The sequence below is a fragment of the Eurosta solidaginis genome, chromosome 3, assembly GCF_040869045.1.
Source record: "Eurosta solidaginis isolate ZX-2024a chromosome 3, ASM4086904v1, whole genome shotgun sequence".
NCBI lineage: Eukaryota > Metazoa > Arthropoda > Insecta > Diptera > Tephritidae > Eurosta > Eurosta solidaginis.
In genome coordinates this window covers 47,678,481-47,700,147 of record NC_090321.1, presented here as the reverse complement: position 1 = coordinate 47,700,147, position 21,667 = coordinate 47,678,481, and the positions used below count along the sequence as shown (strand labels likewise).

The window sequence follows — 21,667 nt, the reverse complement described above, 5'->3', positions numbered from 1 at the left end:
CGAGCCGTTCTTGCCAGTAGGCCCACATGAAATTAGGGGCATTTATTAGTAGAAGAGAGGGTAAAGAGGGAAGAACACTGGCGCAATATTCCAGGCCTGAGACAATCTAAGTTACTGTTAGTGGATTATAGCAAGAACTCGATATAGGGCATTAATAGGCCTCTCGAAAGATAACCTAAGCATCCTAACAGCTATTCTTACAAGACATTGTAGACTGAACAGCCACATGCAAAAACTGGATACACTATCGAACAACACATGCCGATAGCCAAGTGAACTGCTAGGGTTCATTAGGGAGGTCGGCTTGGATGAGGTGATGTGAAGAAGATGAGGGCACATTAGACGAATGGTCGCAGTGCAAACCTCAATTAAATTATCTATCTATTATTTGGAAACATTTTGTGGGTTAATTTGTTACAGTTTTTGATGGGAAAATTACCGTTACAGCTCAGCAATGGTTTGAAAAATGTTATGGGGACTCTGCGCTGCCAAAAGCTAGTCCTCCAAATGGGACAGTTGCTCCAGAAAATGTGCCGAAAATTGGTTGAAATGGACGCAAAATAAAATTGAGTAAGATTGCTGACATCGTAAAGATATCAAAAGAACGTTTGCATCATATTGTGGCGAATGTTGACGTCACTAGGCTAGTAAATAATCACGCAACAAAAACATGAAGCAAGCCACAATTATGTACATGAATACATCAGTCATCATGTGCACACATACATACATGGCAACGAAGAGATATTTCACACACACGCATGTGGTCATCAGCCGAAGTAGTTACACATACATACGCATATGGCTATGCGAGAGGCATGGACTACAGATATACATGCATACAACTAATTATCAGGAGATACAGCAGCTCGAGAAGGAGAAACGTCTAGACTTTAGTAGAAATATGGAAATGAAGCAACGGAGAGTATAAAAGCAGCGCAAGCTGAGTAGTCAGGGGTCAGTTTGATTTAAACACGCTATCAGTTGCGAAGTGAAGTATAATTGTGAAGTATATTTGTACTACTCCCAAAGTAGTCCATTTCAAAGCTCATTTTGCAAAACAGAATATTGGAGTGATTTTTTCAACAGTTTAGCGATTCGAACGTTAGCAGAAGGTTTCAAATAAGCGGAATTTCCCAGAATTCGTTGCAATATTTTACACGAATGCTTGGGTATCAACGGTGCGGCGTTTGCTCTTTCACCAAGACCGTAGCGTGTCACAAGTCGTTCGTAACAATGGAAAAATTGTGTGAATTGAAGTTCGAACTGCTATCAAAAACGAGCTCCGTGGAAAACGGTTTGGGTCAGATGAAGATGTGATTGCCGAAGCTGAAGCGTACTTTGAGGACCTTGAGAATTCGCACTAGAAAAAAATAATGAAATGTTAGAGAAGCGTTGAACCGATTGTATCACTCTCAAAAGAGAATATTTTGATGGATAAGGTCGAATTTTGCCAACAAAAAATGATTTTTCTCATTTAGTCCAAAGACTTTTCTACCCATGTGTTAAGTAGGGGAAGTTTTCAAGGTGCCAAAACTAAATTTCTCATCATCCGGAGGATTCTAGTTTTTGTAGAATTGGATTTTATTTATCATGCCATCGAAGCAACAAACAAAATTAAATTTTATTTAATTAGCTGGAATTAGTTAATGGAAACATAATTGTTTAAAATTTGTATCGCTTTCAAAGAAAATCTTACTACACCTTTTCCAGTTTAAGTTCAAAAAATTACAATTCAAGTTCAGAATTTCCAATTTAAATTCAGAAATTTGCAATTCCGATTCAAAAAATTACAATTCAAGTTCATAAATTCCAATTTAAATTCAGAAATTTCCAATTCAAGTTCGGAAATTTCCAAAAACAGATCAGAAAATTACAATTTAAATTCAGAAAATTACAATTCAAGTTCAGAAATTTACAATTCAAGTTCAGAATTTCCATTTTAAGTTCAGACAATTTGTCAGGTATTTTTTCTTTCATCCAATGGAAATAAATGTATGTAAGTTCGTATCTGTGTGTTAAGAATGCATTGGACTTATTAAACCGTTTAAAATAATTTTTCGAGCTAGCGAAGAAAAAACCCTTTCCTCTCTTCTCCCTCGCTCATAAGAAGCAATTTCAATGCCATCCAGCTATATTCTTAGCGTCACAACCATTGATCTGCACTGAGTATGACAGCAGTGATGACGAAGATATGACCACTTAAACAGTCAACGGAGCGTCCACACTCCCTCAAGTAACGTATAGGTACTGTCTGCATAGATCTTGTCGCCATATGTCAAAATATCTCAACTTATCCGCCATCATCATCATTCATCATGAATTGACACTTAATAGCGATTTTGGCAATTTCGTAACAAATCACGCCAGCTGTTTCGCGGTAACTGACGGCGATTGGGAGCATCATGAGAGGTCAAGTCTTCCTCCACCTACCTCTCGTAACTCTGTGGAGGTCTCTCCCTTCCACTGCTTCCAAACTGCTGTTTCGACTGAGGTACTTTCTTGGCCGGAGCGTCTCAAGCACTTGTTGGAAAGAATTATCCTCCGTTTGATTTCAACGTTCGGGATGTACACACCTTGAAGAAAACTTGGGGTACACTATACCCAAGCCACCATTTTGGCAACATGGTCAACGAAGCATCAACACTTCCGCAAGTAACATATATGTAAGTATAAAACTAATTAATTAAAATAACTTTTGAAAGTTAACACCCTACTTATAAATTTCTGAATTCGAACGTTAATTTTCTAAACTTGAAATGTAATTTTCTGAACTTGAATTGTAATTTTCTGAACTTGAAATGAAAATTCTGAACTTGAATTGTAATTTTCTGAACTTGAATTGTAATTTTCTGAATTTAAATTGGAATTTCTGAACTTGAATTGTTATTTTCTGAATTTGAATTCCAATTTTCTGAACTTGAATTGTAAATTTCTGAACTTAAACTGGAAAAGGTGTACACCGGAAGTTAACTGACGAAAATACATGAACGCGTTCAATATTTTCTTTCAATTTTTATCAATAAAACTATCACTTGTATCAAATAGTAAATTTGCAATGCTGCCAGTGTTGCAGGTACTCATTGTTTAAAATCATTTCCAAACACACCCTAATGTATATTTCTTACATTTTGATTGCTGCTGTTGCTGATTTTGCACTGGTAAGAATTTATATGTTTTATACTGTGGGAGAGCATCTTTAGAGCAAAATTTAGTTTCTAATATGGCAACAGCAGCTGTATAGTCTATTTATATTTCATAGAAATTTGTACTACAATAATGCAAAATCATTCATACATGTATGTATGTGTGTATGATGTTACAGTGTTGTGAAATGCTATAGCAATCCCAAGTGTTGAAAAGTTTGAAAATTTGTTTTAATTTTCGATAGATTAGTTTGGAATTGACGGATTTTTTTTTTTTTTTTGAAATAAAATTTAGAGCTAACGACAGCCAATCTTCGTGGTTGCTAACAAGATTTTATTGTATTACGAAAATGTTCGATGGCAGCACTGGTGAAAATACTGAGTTTTCACTGCGATAAAATCATATTTTTTTTTTTTTGGTATTGGACCAAACCAATTTTTTGAACAGATGAAGCTGTCAGCGACAAAGTAAAATACGAAATAAGTTCCTTTCGAAACATAAGGCTCTAGAAATATATGACTTGTTTTGTATTTAATGGACCAAGTCGATTTCTTTATTGGAGCTTTTTTGGTCGTTAAATTTAAAGCAAAAACATTAGTTTTTCTTTTTTCTCCGACGCGTTTCGACACGTTATTGTGTCTTCTTCTTAAAATAAATACATAGTCTCCCTGAAGAAGACACAATAACGTGTCGAAACGCGTCGGAGAAAAAAACAAAAACTAATGTTTTTGCTTTAAATTTAACGACCAAAAAAGCTCTAATAAAGAAATCATATGACTTTTAATTTTTTCGAAGATCCGATTTCGACCCGAGCAATACTTAAAACATTTTTACTTTTTTATAAAATGTACGTATGGGTTTTCGAAGTTAGAAATTTGAAATTTCACATTTTATTTTACTTTTCGAGTTAAAATATTGTGACGAATATTAGCATCACTAAGCAGCTACTAAATAAATGCTCCACAACAATAAAGCAGCCACTCTTAGGGGACGACGAGATATCTCATCTCACACATGCAAATATGTAGTCATCAGCCGAAGTGTTACTCACACATACACACGCATATGGCTACAAACTACAAATATACATGTATATTGCTGGTAACAGCAATGAAGTTCTCGAAATTACTAGACCTTAGGACAAATGGGTAAACGAGGAAACCGAGAGTATAAAAGCAGCGCAAGCTGAGTAATCAGTGATCAGTTTGATTTAAACACGCTATTAGTTGCGAAGTGAAGTATAATTGTGAAGTATAATTGTACTACTCCCAAATTAGTCTAATAAAGACCATTTTGCCATACAGAATATTGGACTGATTTATTCAACAGTTAAGCGATTCGAACGTTAGCAGAAGGTTTCAAAAAAGCGGAATTTCCCGAAATTCGTTACAATATTAAATAAATATGTGCGCATTCTGCTTTCTCTTATTTTTTTCTTTTCAAGTTTCTATGGTCGGTAGAAACGGCTCTTAATATTTTCGAAGATATGACTTCGACCACCTACATAACAGGTGTTAAGCTTGCACAGCAGAGATGTTAAACATTTCTTTAGTTTTTGAATTGAAAAAAAAAAAAAGTACGAAGTCCAATTTCGAATTTCGAGAAACCATAGCTATGTTTTGACGGCTATCTTTGAAAAACGAAAAAATTACTTTTTTATTTTTCTACTTCTTCAAAAAAAAAAAGTGTTCGATCCAATACATATAAAAAAATTTAGTTTGCCGTAGTCATGTTAACTTTGATAAAGAAAAATTATTGTTCAAACGCTTCGATACTCGATGACGCTATTGTATTACACAACACTGTACTTGTATGAGTTTATATAAGGTAAGATATTACGACATGAAATACTACATATATACGCGATATCAATGTGATACCGTTTGGTATAATTATTTAGCCCCCATTGGCATTCTACAACCCAAAACAATTCCAACCGAAAATAGTTAGCATCTAATTTTATGTATGTACATTAGACTGGGTCGATTTATTAACCGATATTTGATTTTTCGATAGGATTTGGGCTCAGGAAAAAAAAAGTTCCACTATTCATACCCAAAAAAAATAATTTCCATTTTTTTCTCGAATTTGATTTTTAAGGTTTTTTTCATGAACTACTAAAAAAAATTTTAATTTGATTGTAAAATTTTCATGTAATATTTTTTTTTTCAAAAAACTGTTATCGACAACGTTTTTAGGACGTTTTTGGATCGGACAGGGTATACATATGACAATTTTTTTAGTAGGTCATGAAAAAAACATTAAAAATCAAAGTCGAAAAAAAGTAAAAAAAAAAAAAATGAAATTTCGCATGCTCGAAAATTATTTTTTTGGGTATGCGTAGTGGAACTTTTTTTCCTGAGCCCAAATCCTATCGAAAAATCGACCCACCCTATTGTACATACTTATATAGGTATGTATGTACATATGTACTATGCATTAGTTACAGTCTTATTTGGTGTACACATCACTGGTCGCGCATGCTGCAATAGCTTAATGCAGCAGTTAGAAGCGAAAGCGCGACTCTTTATCCTTTGCATGTAACTGCTATTTTATATGTATATTTTTATATAGGTATATTTTTAAATATCAACCGTTTGCGCATGCGCAGTACTTTTTGTTGGGTTTGTACACAAATTGGCTTTACAATTGCTACTAAGCGGAGCTAAATTATTTGGCGCAATTGCATTAGCGACTACACCACTACCACCACGCCCGCAACTGCTCCCACCACCCCCATGTATAAAACTATTACCGTCACCACCCTCACCCATGTAGCTGTTGCAGGAATATTGCATTTTGACCGCTTTCGGTAAACTTTCGTAATCACTACTACCATTACAACGCTTCGTATTTATATTGTCATTGTAATTGTATTTGTCACTGTATAGAAAATGGGTGCGTTCATTCGATGTGTCTATATCCGCATCTGGATCGGTTTCCATTGTGGCGTTCTGCAAATCTTTATCATTAATGCGCATAGTTGATGCGCGATGTCTTTCGAAATCCAACAATTCGACATCACATTCGGAAACGCCAAGTGCATGTGTTGCGGCATATAACATATCTGCATCATCCATATCAACGACATTGCCATCATCTGCAGCATAGGAATTTTCGATACCACCATAACGATAGCCATTATAACGACGTATAGCATGTGGCTTGCTTTCGTTAACTGGCGTTGTAGCACAATTGGTTGAGTGCGGCTCGCTCGATACCGTCGTCTTCGTTAGCAGTGCACTCATTGTAAAATCATCAATACTATGCTTAACTGCTGTATCTGAACCAGTGCCAGAATCCTTGCTAGATAAATGATCCTGATTGTTATCACACACAGCGGCAGCATTGTCCGGCAATGAAATGCGTTGCAAATATGAATGCGTAAAATTTTGATCGTCAACACCCCCACTACTACTGCCACCACCACCATTACGTTCAGCTTCATTGTTTGCACGCTCTTGCATTAGCTGTTCATAATTGGGTGTAGTTGTAATTATCAAGTGTTCAGGTGGTCGCTCATTAGCATCATAGTCATCACAATCATCGTCGTTACTTGCCATATACTCACTATTTCCTGCATTCATATCGTAATCGCCAATACTGTGTGGTCGTTGTCTTTGCGCATCTGTTTGCCGTTTTGGTAGGAATGTACGATTCAATGTAGTGTTGTGTGTTTGATCTAATGCACTGCCACGACTGCTGTTCAGCAATTGTATGCTAGTGGCGGCAACGCGTGATACACCAACACCAACCAATCCAACGCTACCAGATAGCAAACCGCTTGGTGCACCGCTAGTGCTATTTGCATTTTGACATTCCTGAGCACGGCGTCGTTTAAATGCTTTACGTCGCTGTTGTAGCAATAAACCAAAACCAACTAAAGCGATAATGAGCACACAAAGTGCTGCAACAATAACAACACCAAAGAATATCATATTTTGACTCAATTCTTCTTTAACCACAATCAATTCAGTTTGCACGGTATATGTTTTTGAGTTATCACTTATTTCGCAGCGATAATGACCAGCATCAGCAGATTCTGTATTCACTATAACCAATAGTTCATGTTCCGATGTGAAAAAATAACGTTCTGTGTCAGTGCTTAGTGTGCCAAGATGGAAAGGTTTGTTATCCTTAAACCATTCACGATGTGGTTGGCTTAAATCTGCAGCGAAATCGCTTAAGCATTGCAAAACGCTTGATTCACCCACCACTGTTTCTTTTTTAATAATCGGTATGTTGGGTTGGGGTTTATCTGATGGTGGAAAAATAATGAACAAGTTAACGTGAATTAAACAATCGCTTTTCATAGCTAACACTTACCATTTACAATCAACGTGGCATTTACTTTAATTTCACCTGCCGCACTTTCTGCTGTGCATGTGTAGATGCCTGTATCTATCGGCTTCGCATTAGTGATTATGAAAGCATTTTCTTCACGTATAACTTGAAGTCGTCGCTCTGTTGCAGCTGGAAAGTCGCTGCCACCAGATTTTTGTAAAGCGATTTCCGGCACTGGATCTCCTGTTGCTGAACAAACCAAACGCGCCGTGTCCCCTGAGTCGATGGTTAGATTGGAAGGTATTTGCAGGAAAGTGGGATGAACTGAAAATGAATTTAATTTAAATTTTTTACTTGAAGGCTTTGAGGATGATGGACAAATTTGAGTTCAGTTAGCGTGATAAATAAAGTGAGGAACCCAATATGCCCAAATTTCCGCTATAAGGCATGCCTGTCGTAAGAGTGGCGACCTAAACCAACATACCCCCAGGCTTCAGAAGATACTACCGCCGGACAATGTACATGAATCCGACATCCGTAACAGTCCCTAAACTTACGAAACATTTTTGCGTTTACAACAACAATAGGAATTTCTAGTAAATTTCTAGATCGATTATGAAAAGTTGATCGGATGCCAGGAGTAGTACCGGTTGCCTCTTAACACACTAAGTAAGTCTGTGCAGATGTTTAATGAGATGCTACAGATACGCATAACTGTAATGGGCGAATTTGTTCATCGTTCCGAAGGGTTGAGTACAGATAACTCTACTGAGCCATTTTGACACCACAACACGTGAATTATTAAAATTAAAATTATTGTAAGAGGACTGACGAAGGCCTGCCCCACTATATTCATACAGTTAAGTTTATATATTTGAAAAGCTTCTCAGGCCTAACAGCTTTGAGGGGTTACAATATGGTTGCAGAACCTAAAAGAAACACACTGGAGGAAACTGCAGGCCTGACAAAACGCTGCGCCCAGAACTGCCACGGGATGTCTTCTCATGTCTCCAGTACATCATATACACAGTAGCGCGACAATTTGCCATACAGGAGAGAAATTAAATGCTGAAAAATTAGTTTCTGTTGAATACCCAGAAACTTGGGCATCCCAACAGATATCTGATTGAAGAGGCACCGCCTCCTAAAAACTTAAGGAGTTATCTCTGTAAGCACTTTGAAGAAACTCGGCTCTCAAGAAGTCTGTTGTATGAAGAAAAGGAGCACAAAAAGGCCCTCAGAGACATACAAAAAAAGTCGTCGGATTACTATACCAAATACCCTAAACTCACAGTTGAGGAATGCGAGACGCGCGTCACTCTAGTTCAACTTGGAGCTGGATACTGTTATGGCTTAAACTCTTACTTATCCAGAATCAACACCGACATACCCAATGTATGTCTTGCTTATAACATGTCTTCACATGACATCAACCATCTTTTCAATTGAAATGTGGAACCAACGCCTCTAACACCCTTATCTCTTTGGTCAAACTTCGTTGAAACTGCAAGTTTCATCGGACTTGTGAGTGATCGCACCTATTGAATGGGGCGAAGCAGTGCTAAAACAGCAACAACAATAGCCTTTAGAAAGTGGTTTCCCAGAAAATCCAACTGCAACGGCTTCGAAAGTTGCGCTTTTAAATTTAATTTAATCTGAAGTAAATTTCTATAGTTTTCAAACGTGAAAATTCAATTCATGTTAAGAATCATACAAAACTTGCGTTAATGAAATATAGACTAATACTATGTACACACATCAAATTGGCAATTTATGCCATTTGAGCAATTTATTACGCAATTTATCATATAATAAATTGTAATAATAAATTGCCAATTTAAAAAAAATTGCGTAATACATTGTTTCAAACTGCAAATGCAACCTTATAAAGTGTGTTTATTGAGTAGATTTAAACGTCAGTTACGCATGGCTCAACTATATGGTTGGCTCATCTCATCAGCTGATTCTATTTTTTTAATTTCACTGGAGTAGGGATTGTCAAAAGGAGATGACAAACTCAAAATGAAACCAAATCATTGAAAACATTTTCTTAGAACACACAAAAATTTCAAAGTTTTATTGCTTCATTCCATTTCATTCGCCTAATACCAACACGCCCATTTTTACAGTCTGAACAACGGTATATTGTTGCTGTAGAGATGAGCAAATCAGCTATCAAATTACTGTTGTGGGAGGGAGGGATGGCCTGAAGGTTTAATGTGGCCATATAAATCGTTCCCGAAATGGTCGGGCTAGCACTTTAATGGTTCTGTGCTACCGGAGCGTACCGGATCTGTATCCGGCAAATAACCATCACATCGATAACACTCCCCAAAGCTTTCGGGGAGCAACCTTATCGCTACAACAACAACAACGAACGATGCGTCTTCAAACGAATTCGTCTAGCGATGGTATTCTCTATCATTTTCGCTTGGCCTTAACGTTACTTACTTTATGTCAAACAGGTAGTCGAAAGCAAGTGTCAAATGATATGTTGCCATCGTTTAACATAATGCAAACACACTAGCGATTCGTCCCTAAGGCGAAACGAACGTTCGTTTCGTAATAGAGAACGAGGTCCTAAGAGTGCTCCCAGTGTTTTTAAACGGTTTTATTTAGGTTGACTTGACAGGCTGCACGGCTGCATGGCCGTTGTGAACGAATTTTGTAATTAAAATGTAAGTTTCTTGTTGTTTTATTTGGAGCTTTTCGGCCGGTTTATCTCAATAAAATCTACTTTTTTATTTCAATCAACGCGCTTCGATGCATATTCGCGTCTTCATCAGGATTCTAATTTATTTTTTAGAAAATACGAAAAACAAAGTTATTAAATACAGGCAAATTAATATGTTACATATAAAACTGATTTTACATTTCACTAGTTTAGCACTAGTTTAGTGAAATGTAAAATCAGTTTTATATGTAACATATTAATTTGCCTGTATTTAATCACTAGTTTAGTGAAATTTAAAATCAGTTTTATATGTAACATATTAATTTGCCTGTATTTAATAAAAATAATAAAATAAATAAATTAGAATCCTGATGAAGACGCGAATATGCGTTGAAACGCGTTGATTGAAATAAAAAAGTAGATTTTATTGAGATAAACCGGCCGAAAAGCTCCAAATAAAACAACAAGATGTTTAACTAAAATACTTGGCCCTACAAAATTATTTATCCAAAATTTAAGTAACTTCCCGATAAGCTACAAGCCTGAAACTTGGAATATAGTTCAGAACCCGATGACAATGCAATAATAAGAAAAAAATCGCCACTAGGTGGCGCAAGGATCGAGATATTCACAAAAATTGTATTTGTGCTCCGATTTGGTTCATATTTGGAACACACAATACATACAAGAATAGAAAGCGACCTATGAAAAAAATCGCCGCTAGGTGGCGCAAAGATCGAGATATTCAAAAAAATCGTATTTGTGGTCCGATTTGGTCCATATTTGGAACACATAATACATACATGAATAGAAAGCGTCCTATGATGTTCGATTTTGTTAAGAAGCAACATTGTTTAATGGCACCACTTGTCTTTAAAGATCTGTCACTCCTTTGATACGTGGCAAACTCTTACTCGGCTTTGTATTCAGCTACTTAATTTCATTACTAACTGTTATTTTTCTTTGTATATACTTATACAAATATAATCTGTACATATATTATATTACTTTACTTCTCATCAAACCGCGTGAATAAACGTAGCATATATTTTGTACGTGCTAAGTTTGCACTTGATAGCATTTTATTTCATCAGATTTGGCTAATTTTTGGAACAAATATTACAAACAGTCCCGTAGAAGTGACATCAAAATATTTTGGAGTTGGAGGGGGGCAAGCCTACGTGGCGCAGAGTCGAGTAAAGCCTTTGGAAGGATTATGTATTGAGGATTTAGATTGAACAAATTGTCAGGAAAGAACCCTTGTAATAATGAGTCACTAAATGAACTAAATAAAGACTAAAAACTTGAAAATAAAATAATTTAAAAAAAATGTTTAAGTTAAACGGTTTTATTGAAAACAATACTTACATGAAGTAATAATAATACTAAAAGCTAGAAAATAATTAGGTAGGTCCTAGGTACTAGTCATCACACTCCTCATCAATATAGGGTGTTGATCAGACAATTAAATAAAAGCGTTGGACGCGTCAAATTTCTATTGATAGTCATATATAAGACCAACTGAACCTTAATCAAGTTATGCTACGCCTCACATTTCTAGAAATTTCACGCGCCCAACGCTCTCATTTAATTGTGTGATCAACGCCCTAGATTGATGAGGAGTGTGATGACTAGTACCTAGGACCTACCTAATTATTTTCTAGCTATTAGTATTATTATTTCATGTAAGTATTGTTTTCAATAAAACCATTTAACTAAAGTTTTTTTTTTTAATTATTTTATATCTGGGTAAAATGGACAAATGTAAACTTTGCTACCAAACTGTGATTACCTCAATAAATAAAAAATGCTTTTATGCGAAGTTTTTTTTACTTACTTCCAATAGAAATTTTAAATCTTTGTGAATACGTAGTACCAAATGCATTCGAGATGACACATTGATAGCGTCCAGCATTTGCATAGCTGACATTATATAAACGCAAATAACCAAGAATTGTTGTCTGATTCGTGGATTGATCTTGGCGTATACGCGTTTCAGTTGTGCTAAAACTTTCACCACCATTCGATGCAGCGTCTATATGCTGAGTTGCTGCGAAGAAGTTACCACGATCAAGTGTGTGTATGTTTTGATTGTCGTGACGCCATTTAATCTTTAATTCATCTGCTGCAGCCAAAGATGCTGCGGTCGGTGAAATGCCTATACACTCCATTGTAATATTTGCACCCTTAACCGTCAGTTGACTAGATGGCTCTTGTATAATAGTTGGTTTAGGTGAGTTAGCTGTAATAGTTATGAAAAAATGATGTTTATTAAATAGTATATATTAGGGTGTCAAATTTGATATAAAATTTTCTAACAAAATTAGGGAGGCTCGGAATTCATTTCAGACCTATGGTCCCATGGACAATATTACTCAGCATGACCCATAGATTCAGAAACTGGATGTGCACCTGAAGTTTTTTCCCCATACAATTTGACCCATATGTATTTATGTTATAGTAAATATTTGAAAACCTACCACAGGCTAAATCATTGGCATTCAACGTTAACAATTGACGATCAAATAATTCCTCTGGATAGCCGCAAACCGCATTTTCTGATTGCACCTGCGTGCCCGTTGTTGACTGCTCGTTGCGTCGTAGCCAATGTTGAAACGAAACCAATTCACAATCGCATATAAAATTTAAAGATTTAAAACTAAGTTTCTGTAAATGCGGCATATGATCAAAAGCGCCCGCTTGTATTGTGGCCAATGCATTGCCACCCAAATTGAGCGACTCTAAATTTCCTAAGCCACTTAATGATTTACTCATAATCTGTTTCAAATTATTGCCATACAAGTCGAGCTTCTTAAGCTTACGCAAAGATTTGAATGCCGGCGTTGCACCCTGATCCTCAATAATCCAAGCAAGTTTGTTGCGTCGCAAATTCAAATCCTCCAAATTTTTCACACAATCAAATGTATTATCGGCTAAATATTGGATTTTATTATGCCCCAAATTCAAATGACGCAAACGTTTTAGACAATCCAAATGTTGTGGTTTAAATTCGCTAATATTATTGTGTGATAGATCAAGTGAAATTAGTGATTGTGTAAATTCCCAAGTATCGGGTTCGATGCGCGTTATGGAATTATTCGATAAGCTTAAATGGTGTAATTTGGTGAGATTGAAAAGGCCTTGACGGCTGAGCGATGTGATACCGTTATGATCTAGTTCAATTGTTTCGATGTCATGCATAACATAGAAAACGCCATCTTGGAGAGCACGTATATTATTAGATTTGAGAAAGAGCTTTTGCAACGCTGAAAGACCACGGAATGTTGACCAATTGATTTCCAATTCATTATTATTCAATAAACTAAAGGAAATGTTGAAATATTTAATTAGTAAAAAGTTGAATTTTGATAGCTTCAAAGTTACTTACAGCTTGCGTAGCTTATGGAGCGTACGAAAAACGCCCGCTGGCAGCGTCACCAAACGATTGTTATTCAACTCCAAATCTAATAAATCACCTAAATGCTGAAACGCGTCCTCATCGATACTGCTAATCTCGTTCGAGTTGAGTATACTGCAAAGGAAATTAAGAATAATTAACATCAGACATTTATGAGATGGTGGTTAAACCGATTCTGCTCTATGGGGTGCTGGTCTGGTGGAAAGCACTGTACACGGCGAGCGCCTACAAAATGTTAGTGCCAGTGCAACGGACGGCGCTGATCGGCATCAGTGGCGCTCTCAGAACAACACCCACCTTGGCACTGAACGTCATGCTGAACATATGTATATCCAGTAGATATTGCGGGAAAGGCGGCCGCGGCCCTGTCGTTAGTCAGGCTTCGTGATATGGGCTATGTGCTTTCTGACTTCGGACACTCTAGCCTTCTTACCAGTTTCGACATTATCCCGGACAGGCCACACTATTTTATGCCGATAACTGCTCCCTATACAACCTTCACCCCAGTCATTCCCCCGATAGAGGAGTGAGGAAGAGAAATTATCTGGGACATGGGACTGGTTAACTTGTTCACGGATGGGTCGAAGTTGGACGGTAAGGTTGGTGGGAGAGAGGGGGGGGTCTTTTGTCAGGAGCTAAATATAAGCCGCAAGTTTAAGTTGGCTGATCACTGCAGTGTATTCCAAGCGGAAGTTGCTGCGATTAAGGATGCGGTGGATGAAATGCTATCCAGTGCTACTACGCTTAGGGAATTTAACATCTACTCTGATAGGCCTTGAGCTCAACTACAGTGCGATCGATGGTGGTCTGCGTGTGCCTGACCTCGCTTGCGATTGCCTCGAATTATTCTAAAACTAAGATTATCTGGGTCCCGGGCCATAGTGATATCCCGGGTAACTGCCAAGCGGATCTCTTAGCCCGCGTCGGTACAACTGAACCGGATGAAGATGGCTGTATGGATTTCGATATTCCGCTGGCCACCTGTGGATTGCTCCTCCATAGCTGGACCTCGAGTCAGCTCAGCAAACGTTGGGCGAACACCACGTCTTGCAGGGTAGCAAGAACTTTCGGCCGAAAGTGGATGACAGGAGGTTTGCTGAAATAATTGGATTCACTAAGGCTCACCTATCAATGGTCATTGGGGTTCTGACAGGACACTGTCCCATGGGTACGTCTCAATATACTGCAAACTCCATCATGCTGCATCACTTTATGCTTGATTTCGTTCGCCCTCTGGAATGGTTTGTAAAATCTCAGCTGCAGGCCCTTTCAATGCCATGAACAGTGCAGCAACTTTATCTTCAGCACTCCATTTGTTCACTGTTGCGGTCTTCTCAAATTGTAGCTTAAAGACCTGGAAAGGAACAGAACCGTCAAAGGATGGCGTTTTTACCTTTGGATTACTCGTTGAAACTGCTGGGCGATTTAGTTGTAACTGTTGCATAAGACCTTTCAACGCTGCTATCTCGGCATAAATTTTGTCCTCGAGTTGTAAAATTTTTGCATCCTGCTCTTCCAGTTTCGCAAAGAGCTGCGATGATACCTATTCCGAAATTTGTGTCGACATTCCAGATATACGTTCCTCTTGCGCCTCCAGTTGAGATGACATATATGTCTTCTGTTTTTCCAATTGAGATGAAATTTTCGACGCCATTTCTGAAATGCGTGCCTCCTGTGACTCCAGCTGAGATGCCATTGATGTTGTGCAGATATTGTGCTCGTCACTGTATGCGGTGTTTCGTTTTTTCTTCCATTTTTGTTGTTATTTTGTCGCTATCAAAATGAAAAACATACTCCTCAGCATTGATTCCTTCAAATACCATAGCTACACTTAGTCGTCTTTGTAGCTGGGATTTATTGCCAAAAGTAGCCAATCCACAGACTTCCAACTCCTCCTTCAGTAGCTGGATCGTCAATTCACTCAACTCTGCCATGTCCAAGTTGTATTCCCAATCTTCGGAACTTATTCAACAATTCCTCTTCTGACACCAATTGTAACGAATTTGGTGCAATTCCTCTTATTTGTAACCTTCTACTAACGTTCGAATCACTAAACTGTTGAATAAATAACCCCACTATTCAATAACGCAAAATGGCCTTTATTAACGTACTTCACAATAAACACTTGTACTTCGCAACTGATTAATAGCTTGCTCAAATCAAACTGATTATCGTGCCTCCACTGTCGCTGCTTTTATACTGTGCGGTTTCCTCGTTGACATATTTCTAGGCGCTTCTATTTCCAGAACTTACTAGTTAGTTATCACCTATAAAATTACTCAGCTGTAACTCCATATGCACGATTTTATAGCTTCTCTCATTGCATACTTTCGGGAGTATCTCAGATATATGCATGTGGTTGTGCGTTGCTTCTCCGCTTCGTGTACGTACATATGTGTAGACATAATGATTGATTCGTTTAGTGACTGTCTGCTTCATTGTTGTTGTGACTTCATTTACTCAGCATCAGACTAGTGATGTGACTATCACTTAGTGTAACTAATATTCGTCACAATATGTACATGCCTGGACATCTGGAGTCAGGTTGGCCGCCAACGCGAAAAACCCGATCTAGTATTATTTATTAGGAAATATAAGGTCCCTAATTGGACTTAGAAGTTATACTAGAAAGTAAGTTGTCGTGGAAACTACACGTAGAAGACAGAGCGAAGAAAGCCTCCGTGGGGCCTATAACTCTCTCATTGGGTATTTACGGTAACTGTCAAGCCCATGTTGTTGTTGTTGTAGCAGTGCTTCGCCCCATCCAATAGGTGCGACCAGGGACGCAACAAATGGGCTTACACTGAAATGACAGCCCTTGGTGGGGAAAAATCCCGAGTCGCTCCGGTACATAGAACCGGCTGCCTTGGGAAGAAACACAAAAAAGTACGTATACCAAAAAACAAGGATTATCATAACGGTAGCCCTGAAACCTACCCCGACAGCAGCATTGCATGCCATTCTACACATCTCGCTTGCAGACCTAATGGCAAAAAATATAGCGCTCGCAATGGCAAAAAGCTTCAAGCCTCCTGAATACAGACCGGTCATAGCACTATTAGTTCTAAAGCGAACGGACTACGCCGTGCCTGAGCTTCGAAAGAGATCAATAGAGCTGGAGGGTTGGCTGAGGAGGACGGAACGACATACCTACACATGCGTATACCGATGGTTTCAAACTAACGAAAGGGGTCTGGTCTGTGGTTTACTTTGTCGTTCCAGCAATAAGTACAGCGTTCAGGCTGCCAAATCACTGCAGTCTTTCAGGCGGAAAATGTAGCCGTGAAGAAGGCAGCAAAAATGTTGGAGAAAGTGTGCTTGAGCTGAAGGCGCGCCAATATATAGGCAATGATCTCACACAATACTTCATCAAGAAGTGTCCTAGAAAGCAAAAGCATTGGAGAGATTTCGCGTATGCCGGACCATACATCTAAACTAGATTCCCGGTTATAAAGGGATAGAAGTTATCGAAAAGGCCGATGAGTTGGTAAAGCAGGGTGCAGCACTCAGTTATTCGATGGTAGGCATCCCAATACGTTTGTGAGAAAACGAAAGGAGGCAGGAGTTGCATCTGATCCATGAAACAAAAGCACGAGGCTAGAGGACAGAGTTATTCTATAATATAAGTCCTGGTATATAATTGAGGGTTTTCCGTTTGGTCATCAAACGATTTATGGTAGCACTATGGGCGCATTCAGTCTATGTGAGGTCTTTATTGACCGGGCAGAGCAACCTTATGTAACCTGTGTATCTTGCCACATCTAAAACAACAATGTTCTTTGTACTTGAGGATTCCGCCGCTGATAAAAGCAGCAGCTAGCAATTTTATAGCTTCAGTTGATGAATTAATTTCTAAAATAAACAGCTATATCCCCGATCTTTCCGGGTTTTTCACCTCGCGCAACTTGGCACTATCACCGACAAAATCCACGGCCACCCTGTTCGCGACGTGGAAGGAACAGATGTCGCACATATTGGACGTACGCGTCGATGGTGTCACACTACAGACTGTCAGTCACAGCAAGATCTTAGGGGTAACGTTCGATAATACCATAACCTTCAAGCCTCATGCCACCGAGATTGTTTCTAAAGTGAAAAGTCGCAACAAAATCCCCAAGTCGCTTGCAAGCAGCACATGGGGAAAAGATAAAGAAACGTTGCTAACCACGTACAAAGCAATTGGCCGGCCGCTCATGAGCCACGCGTCACCAGTTTGGTCGCCGGTCTTAAAAATACACTCTGGAAAAGGCTAAAGGCCTGTTAAAATACCGCAATCAAAACTGCCACCGGATGTCTCCTTATGACTTCCGAACACCATCTACATAGTGAGGCCAAAGAGCTCAATATTAAAGAGCACAATGAAATGTTGAACAAACAGTCCTTGCTTAATTGCCACAAACCAGGACATCCTAGCAGACAACTGCTTGATTTATCACCGCCTCCACGGGGATTAAGGCAACATCTCCTAAAGCACTATGACGAGATCCGGCACCTGCCAACACTGCCGTTTGATCTAGGCAAGCATAAGCAGGCCCTTGGCCAAATCCACGCAGAATCGGTAAACGCTTTTGTCAGGACCCGCGCGGTGAACCCCGTTATTAACATGCAATATCCCACCCTGCAGAAGAAGAAAGCACACTAATGTATGTCCTGCAAATGATGTGTTCCCACATGACACCAACCACCTTTTCAATTGTAATGTGGAACATACGCCTCTAACACCCATCTCCCTATGGTCCGCCCCTGTTGAAGCGGCCAGTCGAGTGAGTGGTCGTGCCTATTGAGTGGGGCGAAGCACTGTTAATACAACAACAAAAACAGCAATTTTGTATTGTTCGGTGCATTGCTGCCGCCAGCACCCCCAGCGAGTTAGGGGGCTTAGAATATAGCCGCGGCAGGTATGCCTGTCGTAAGAGGCAACTAAACTACCCTATTATTCAAGGGGTTGTGTAGCGCGACCCTGCCAAGGGATTGTCGGCGCAATTTGTAGCTCTGTCGACCCCATGTTCCTAATGGAGCTAGGGGGGTGGGGGCAGATGACCCAGAAGGTTCAATGTGTTCATATTAAATCGTTCCCAAGATGGTCGGGCTTGTAACTTTGTGGTACTTGCTACCGGAACGTTCCGGATCTATATTCGGCAAATGACCCTCAACATTGATAACACTCCCCAAAACCTCCGGGGAGGGTCTTTATAGCTATAACAACAACAATAACCCTACGCCGTGCCATCAATGCCTATTAAGCGAAGTTTAAGACGACGCCGCCGAAAAAGTGATCGGTGCAGTCTCAACTACCTACCAACCATTCCTTATACAAGATAATAATAGGTCAAATTAAGTATTAAATTACTGTGCGGTCAGCGTTTCAGTAGCGTGAGCAACCTAAGTGGTCGTAAATTGAGCATAAATATACTACAAAAAAATCTTAAGCGACTTGCCTGAACTTAAAAAATAAAAAAAAAAAAATAAAAAAAATTTAAGCACTTCCTTCATATAAGGGAACAAATAGCAAAAATATTTATGAGAAGTAAAAATATAAAAGTGGGGCGCACATTTCTAGGATTGCAAAGTTGGTAGGAAAGGCGATATTATTAGTCAATCAATTGCGACCTTTATATTTTTACTTCTCATAAATATTTTTGCAATTTCAAAATTTAAAAATCAAAGTTTAGCAAGAATATATCTTTATATAAGGAGACATTTTTTGCTGATTTTTGTGCATTTATATAAAGGAAATGCTTAAAATTTTGTTATTTTATTTTTATTTTCTACTTTTCTTACATTTTCTCGGCGTATTAACCTATCTGTTAAGTTTTACGCTTGTAGCTCAATGAGAACTTACATAAAAATCAATCCCAAAATTCCCTCCGTTCCGTTTGTTTTTTTTTTTAAATATCTCAGTCCGTGCGCGCCCTAGCGAAACTTTTTGTATTGTGTCATCGGCTGTTATCGACCTCTGAATTAAGCTCTACATTTTTAGCCTCTAGCTCATCGATAATTTACTTAAAACCCGGTTTCAAATTTCTAAATTATTATCTAATTTTTTCGATCCGTGCGCCACCTAACGGAATTTTTTTCTCCTTTTGTTCCTTTGTTTGTCCTGATGTCTGTAGATCAATGAGAAGTTACTTTAAAATCGATCTCAGAACACCAAATTTTCAAATTCTTATCTAAATATTTCGATCCGTGCGCCACCTAAAGGAATTTTTTCTCCTTTTCTTGCATTTTCTCGGTGTCTCAACCTATCTGTTAAGTTTTACGCTTGTCAACATAAAAATCAATCTCATATTCCCTTCGTTTCGTACGATTTTTCTAAATATCTCATCCCGTGCGCCCCCTAGCGAAGCTTTTTGTATTGTGTCATCGGCTGTTATCGATCTCTGAATTAAGCTATAAATTTTTAGCCTCTAGCTCATCGAGATGTTACTTAGAACCCGGTTTCAAATTTCCAAATTATTATCTAATTTTTTCGACCCGTGCGCCACCCAACGGATTTTTTCTCTTTTTGCTCCTTTGTTACGTTGTCTTAACCTGTCTTTGAGGTTTCATGTTTGTAGCTCAATAAGAAGTTACTTTAAAATCGATCTCAAAACACCAAATTTCCAAATTCTTATCTAAATATTTTGAACCGTGCGCCACCGGAATTTTTTCTCCTTTTCTTAAATTTTCTCGGCGTCTTATCCTATCTGTGAAGTCTTTCAGTTGTAGCTCAATGAGATCTTATATAAAAATCAATCCCAAAATTCCCTGCTTTACGTACGATTTTTCTAAATATCTCATCCCGTGCGCCCCCTAGCGAATCTTTTCGTATCGTGTCATCGGCTGTCATCGACCTCTGAATTAAGTTTGAAATTTCAAATCTCTAGCTCATCGAGAAGTTACTTAAAACCTGGTTTGAAAATTTTCAAATTCTTATCTAACTATTTCGATCCGTGCGCCACCTAACGGATTTGTTTCCTTTTGTTGCATTGTCACGCTGTTCTAACCTATGTGTAAAGTTTCACGTTTGTAGCTCAATGAGACGTTACTTAAAAATCGATTTCAAGATTTGTATGAAAAGCGGACAAACATTCAACCGACCTAATATAAAGGAAGTAAAAACAACATACATACATACATAAAATTACAATAAATTACACTTACAGATGCGCCAAACGGTTATTTGGTGGAAAATAACTGGACTCTACGGCGTGTAAAAAATTTCTGGACAAATCTAATGATTTCAACTTCGGTAAGGCTTCCAATGCCTCACTGCTGATCCGCTGTATACGATTATTAGCTAAATTGAGCTGTTTTAAGGCGTTGAGCTCACTGAATACGGGAACACTTTCCAGTTGGTTGCGTTTCAATGTGCTATATATGAAATAAGGTGAGAGAGAAAATGATAATGATATGATGATCATGACGAAGACGAGATATGGAGAAATAAATTCAAAGAATAAATTGGATTAATCTTAACACATGATACTATCTGCTCAATTGTGCTTAAACATAGTGTTCATGAAATAGAAAAAAATAATTTAATAAAGTCAAAAGACGTGACTATTATTATAAGCTAACGTATGTACATTAGGGTGGTCTTCATTCATTATTATTATAATTTTTTTTTTTTTTCAAATCATAACACCAAGGTCAAAAATTGTAATTTATGTATATAATCTAAATATAAATTTCGAATTGAGCCGGGACAGTTAAGGATTGTCGCATAGGGGTCACAAAGTTAAGATGCTTCTATGGAGACTTGTAGCAAGGGCGGTGTCCTCGGAATCCTTCTCCTCATCAATAGAAAACACCCGGAAGCGCTTGAGACTGGGTAAAACTTCGTAAGAGGAGAGGACGGGGTTTGGACGAACTGAACACCCTCATAAATACAAACTTCCTATGATGCGATTACACACCTGTAAAAAAACATCTCTGCATGAGCTCGCTGCCTTCAGAGGGTTTACTGAACATGATAACTGGCAGGGAAAAGATAAATTCGAATTCAAGTGTTGCTTCCTGCTCATTCAAATCGCCTGGACTCGATGGTGTCACCCCGGCAATGCTTCAAAGGCTATGTTACTATGGCTGGAAAGGGTCTACAGAGCTCATATCACTCTGATCTATATTCTACAAAGCTGGAGGAATACAAAAATTAAACAAAA

General features: G+C 38.3%; 1 protein-coding gene across 3 annotated transcripts in view; it reads right to left on the bottom strand.

Moving 5' to 3' along the window:
* Positions 1-3,854: 3,854 nt before the first annotated feature.
* Positions 3,855-21,667, bottom strand: part of lbk (lambik) — a 138,628-nt gene continuing 120,815 nt past the window's right edge. For all 3 annotated transcript variants that reach the window (XM_067771559.1, XM_067771561.1, XM_067771560.1), the window contains exons 4-9: positions 20,667-20,876; positions 13,494-13,637; positions 12,586-13,427; positions 11,943-12,347; positions 7,474-7,755; positions 3,855-7,405 (exon numbers count right to left, since the gene is read on the bottom strand). In XM_067771559.1, coding sequence (XP_067627660.1) covers positions 5,730-7,405; positions 7,474-7,755; positions 11,943-12,347; positions 12,586-13,427; positions 13,494-13,637; positions 20,667-20,876 — 3,559 coding nt within the window. In that variant the 3' untranslated portion in view covers positions 3,855-5,729. The remainder of the gene's footprint in view (positions 7,406-7,473; positions 7,756-11,942; positions 12,348-12,585; positions 13,428-13,493; positions 13,638-20,666; positions 20,877-21,667) is intronic.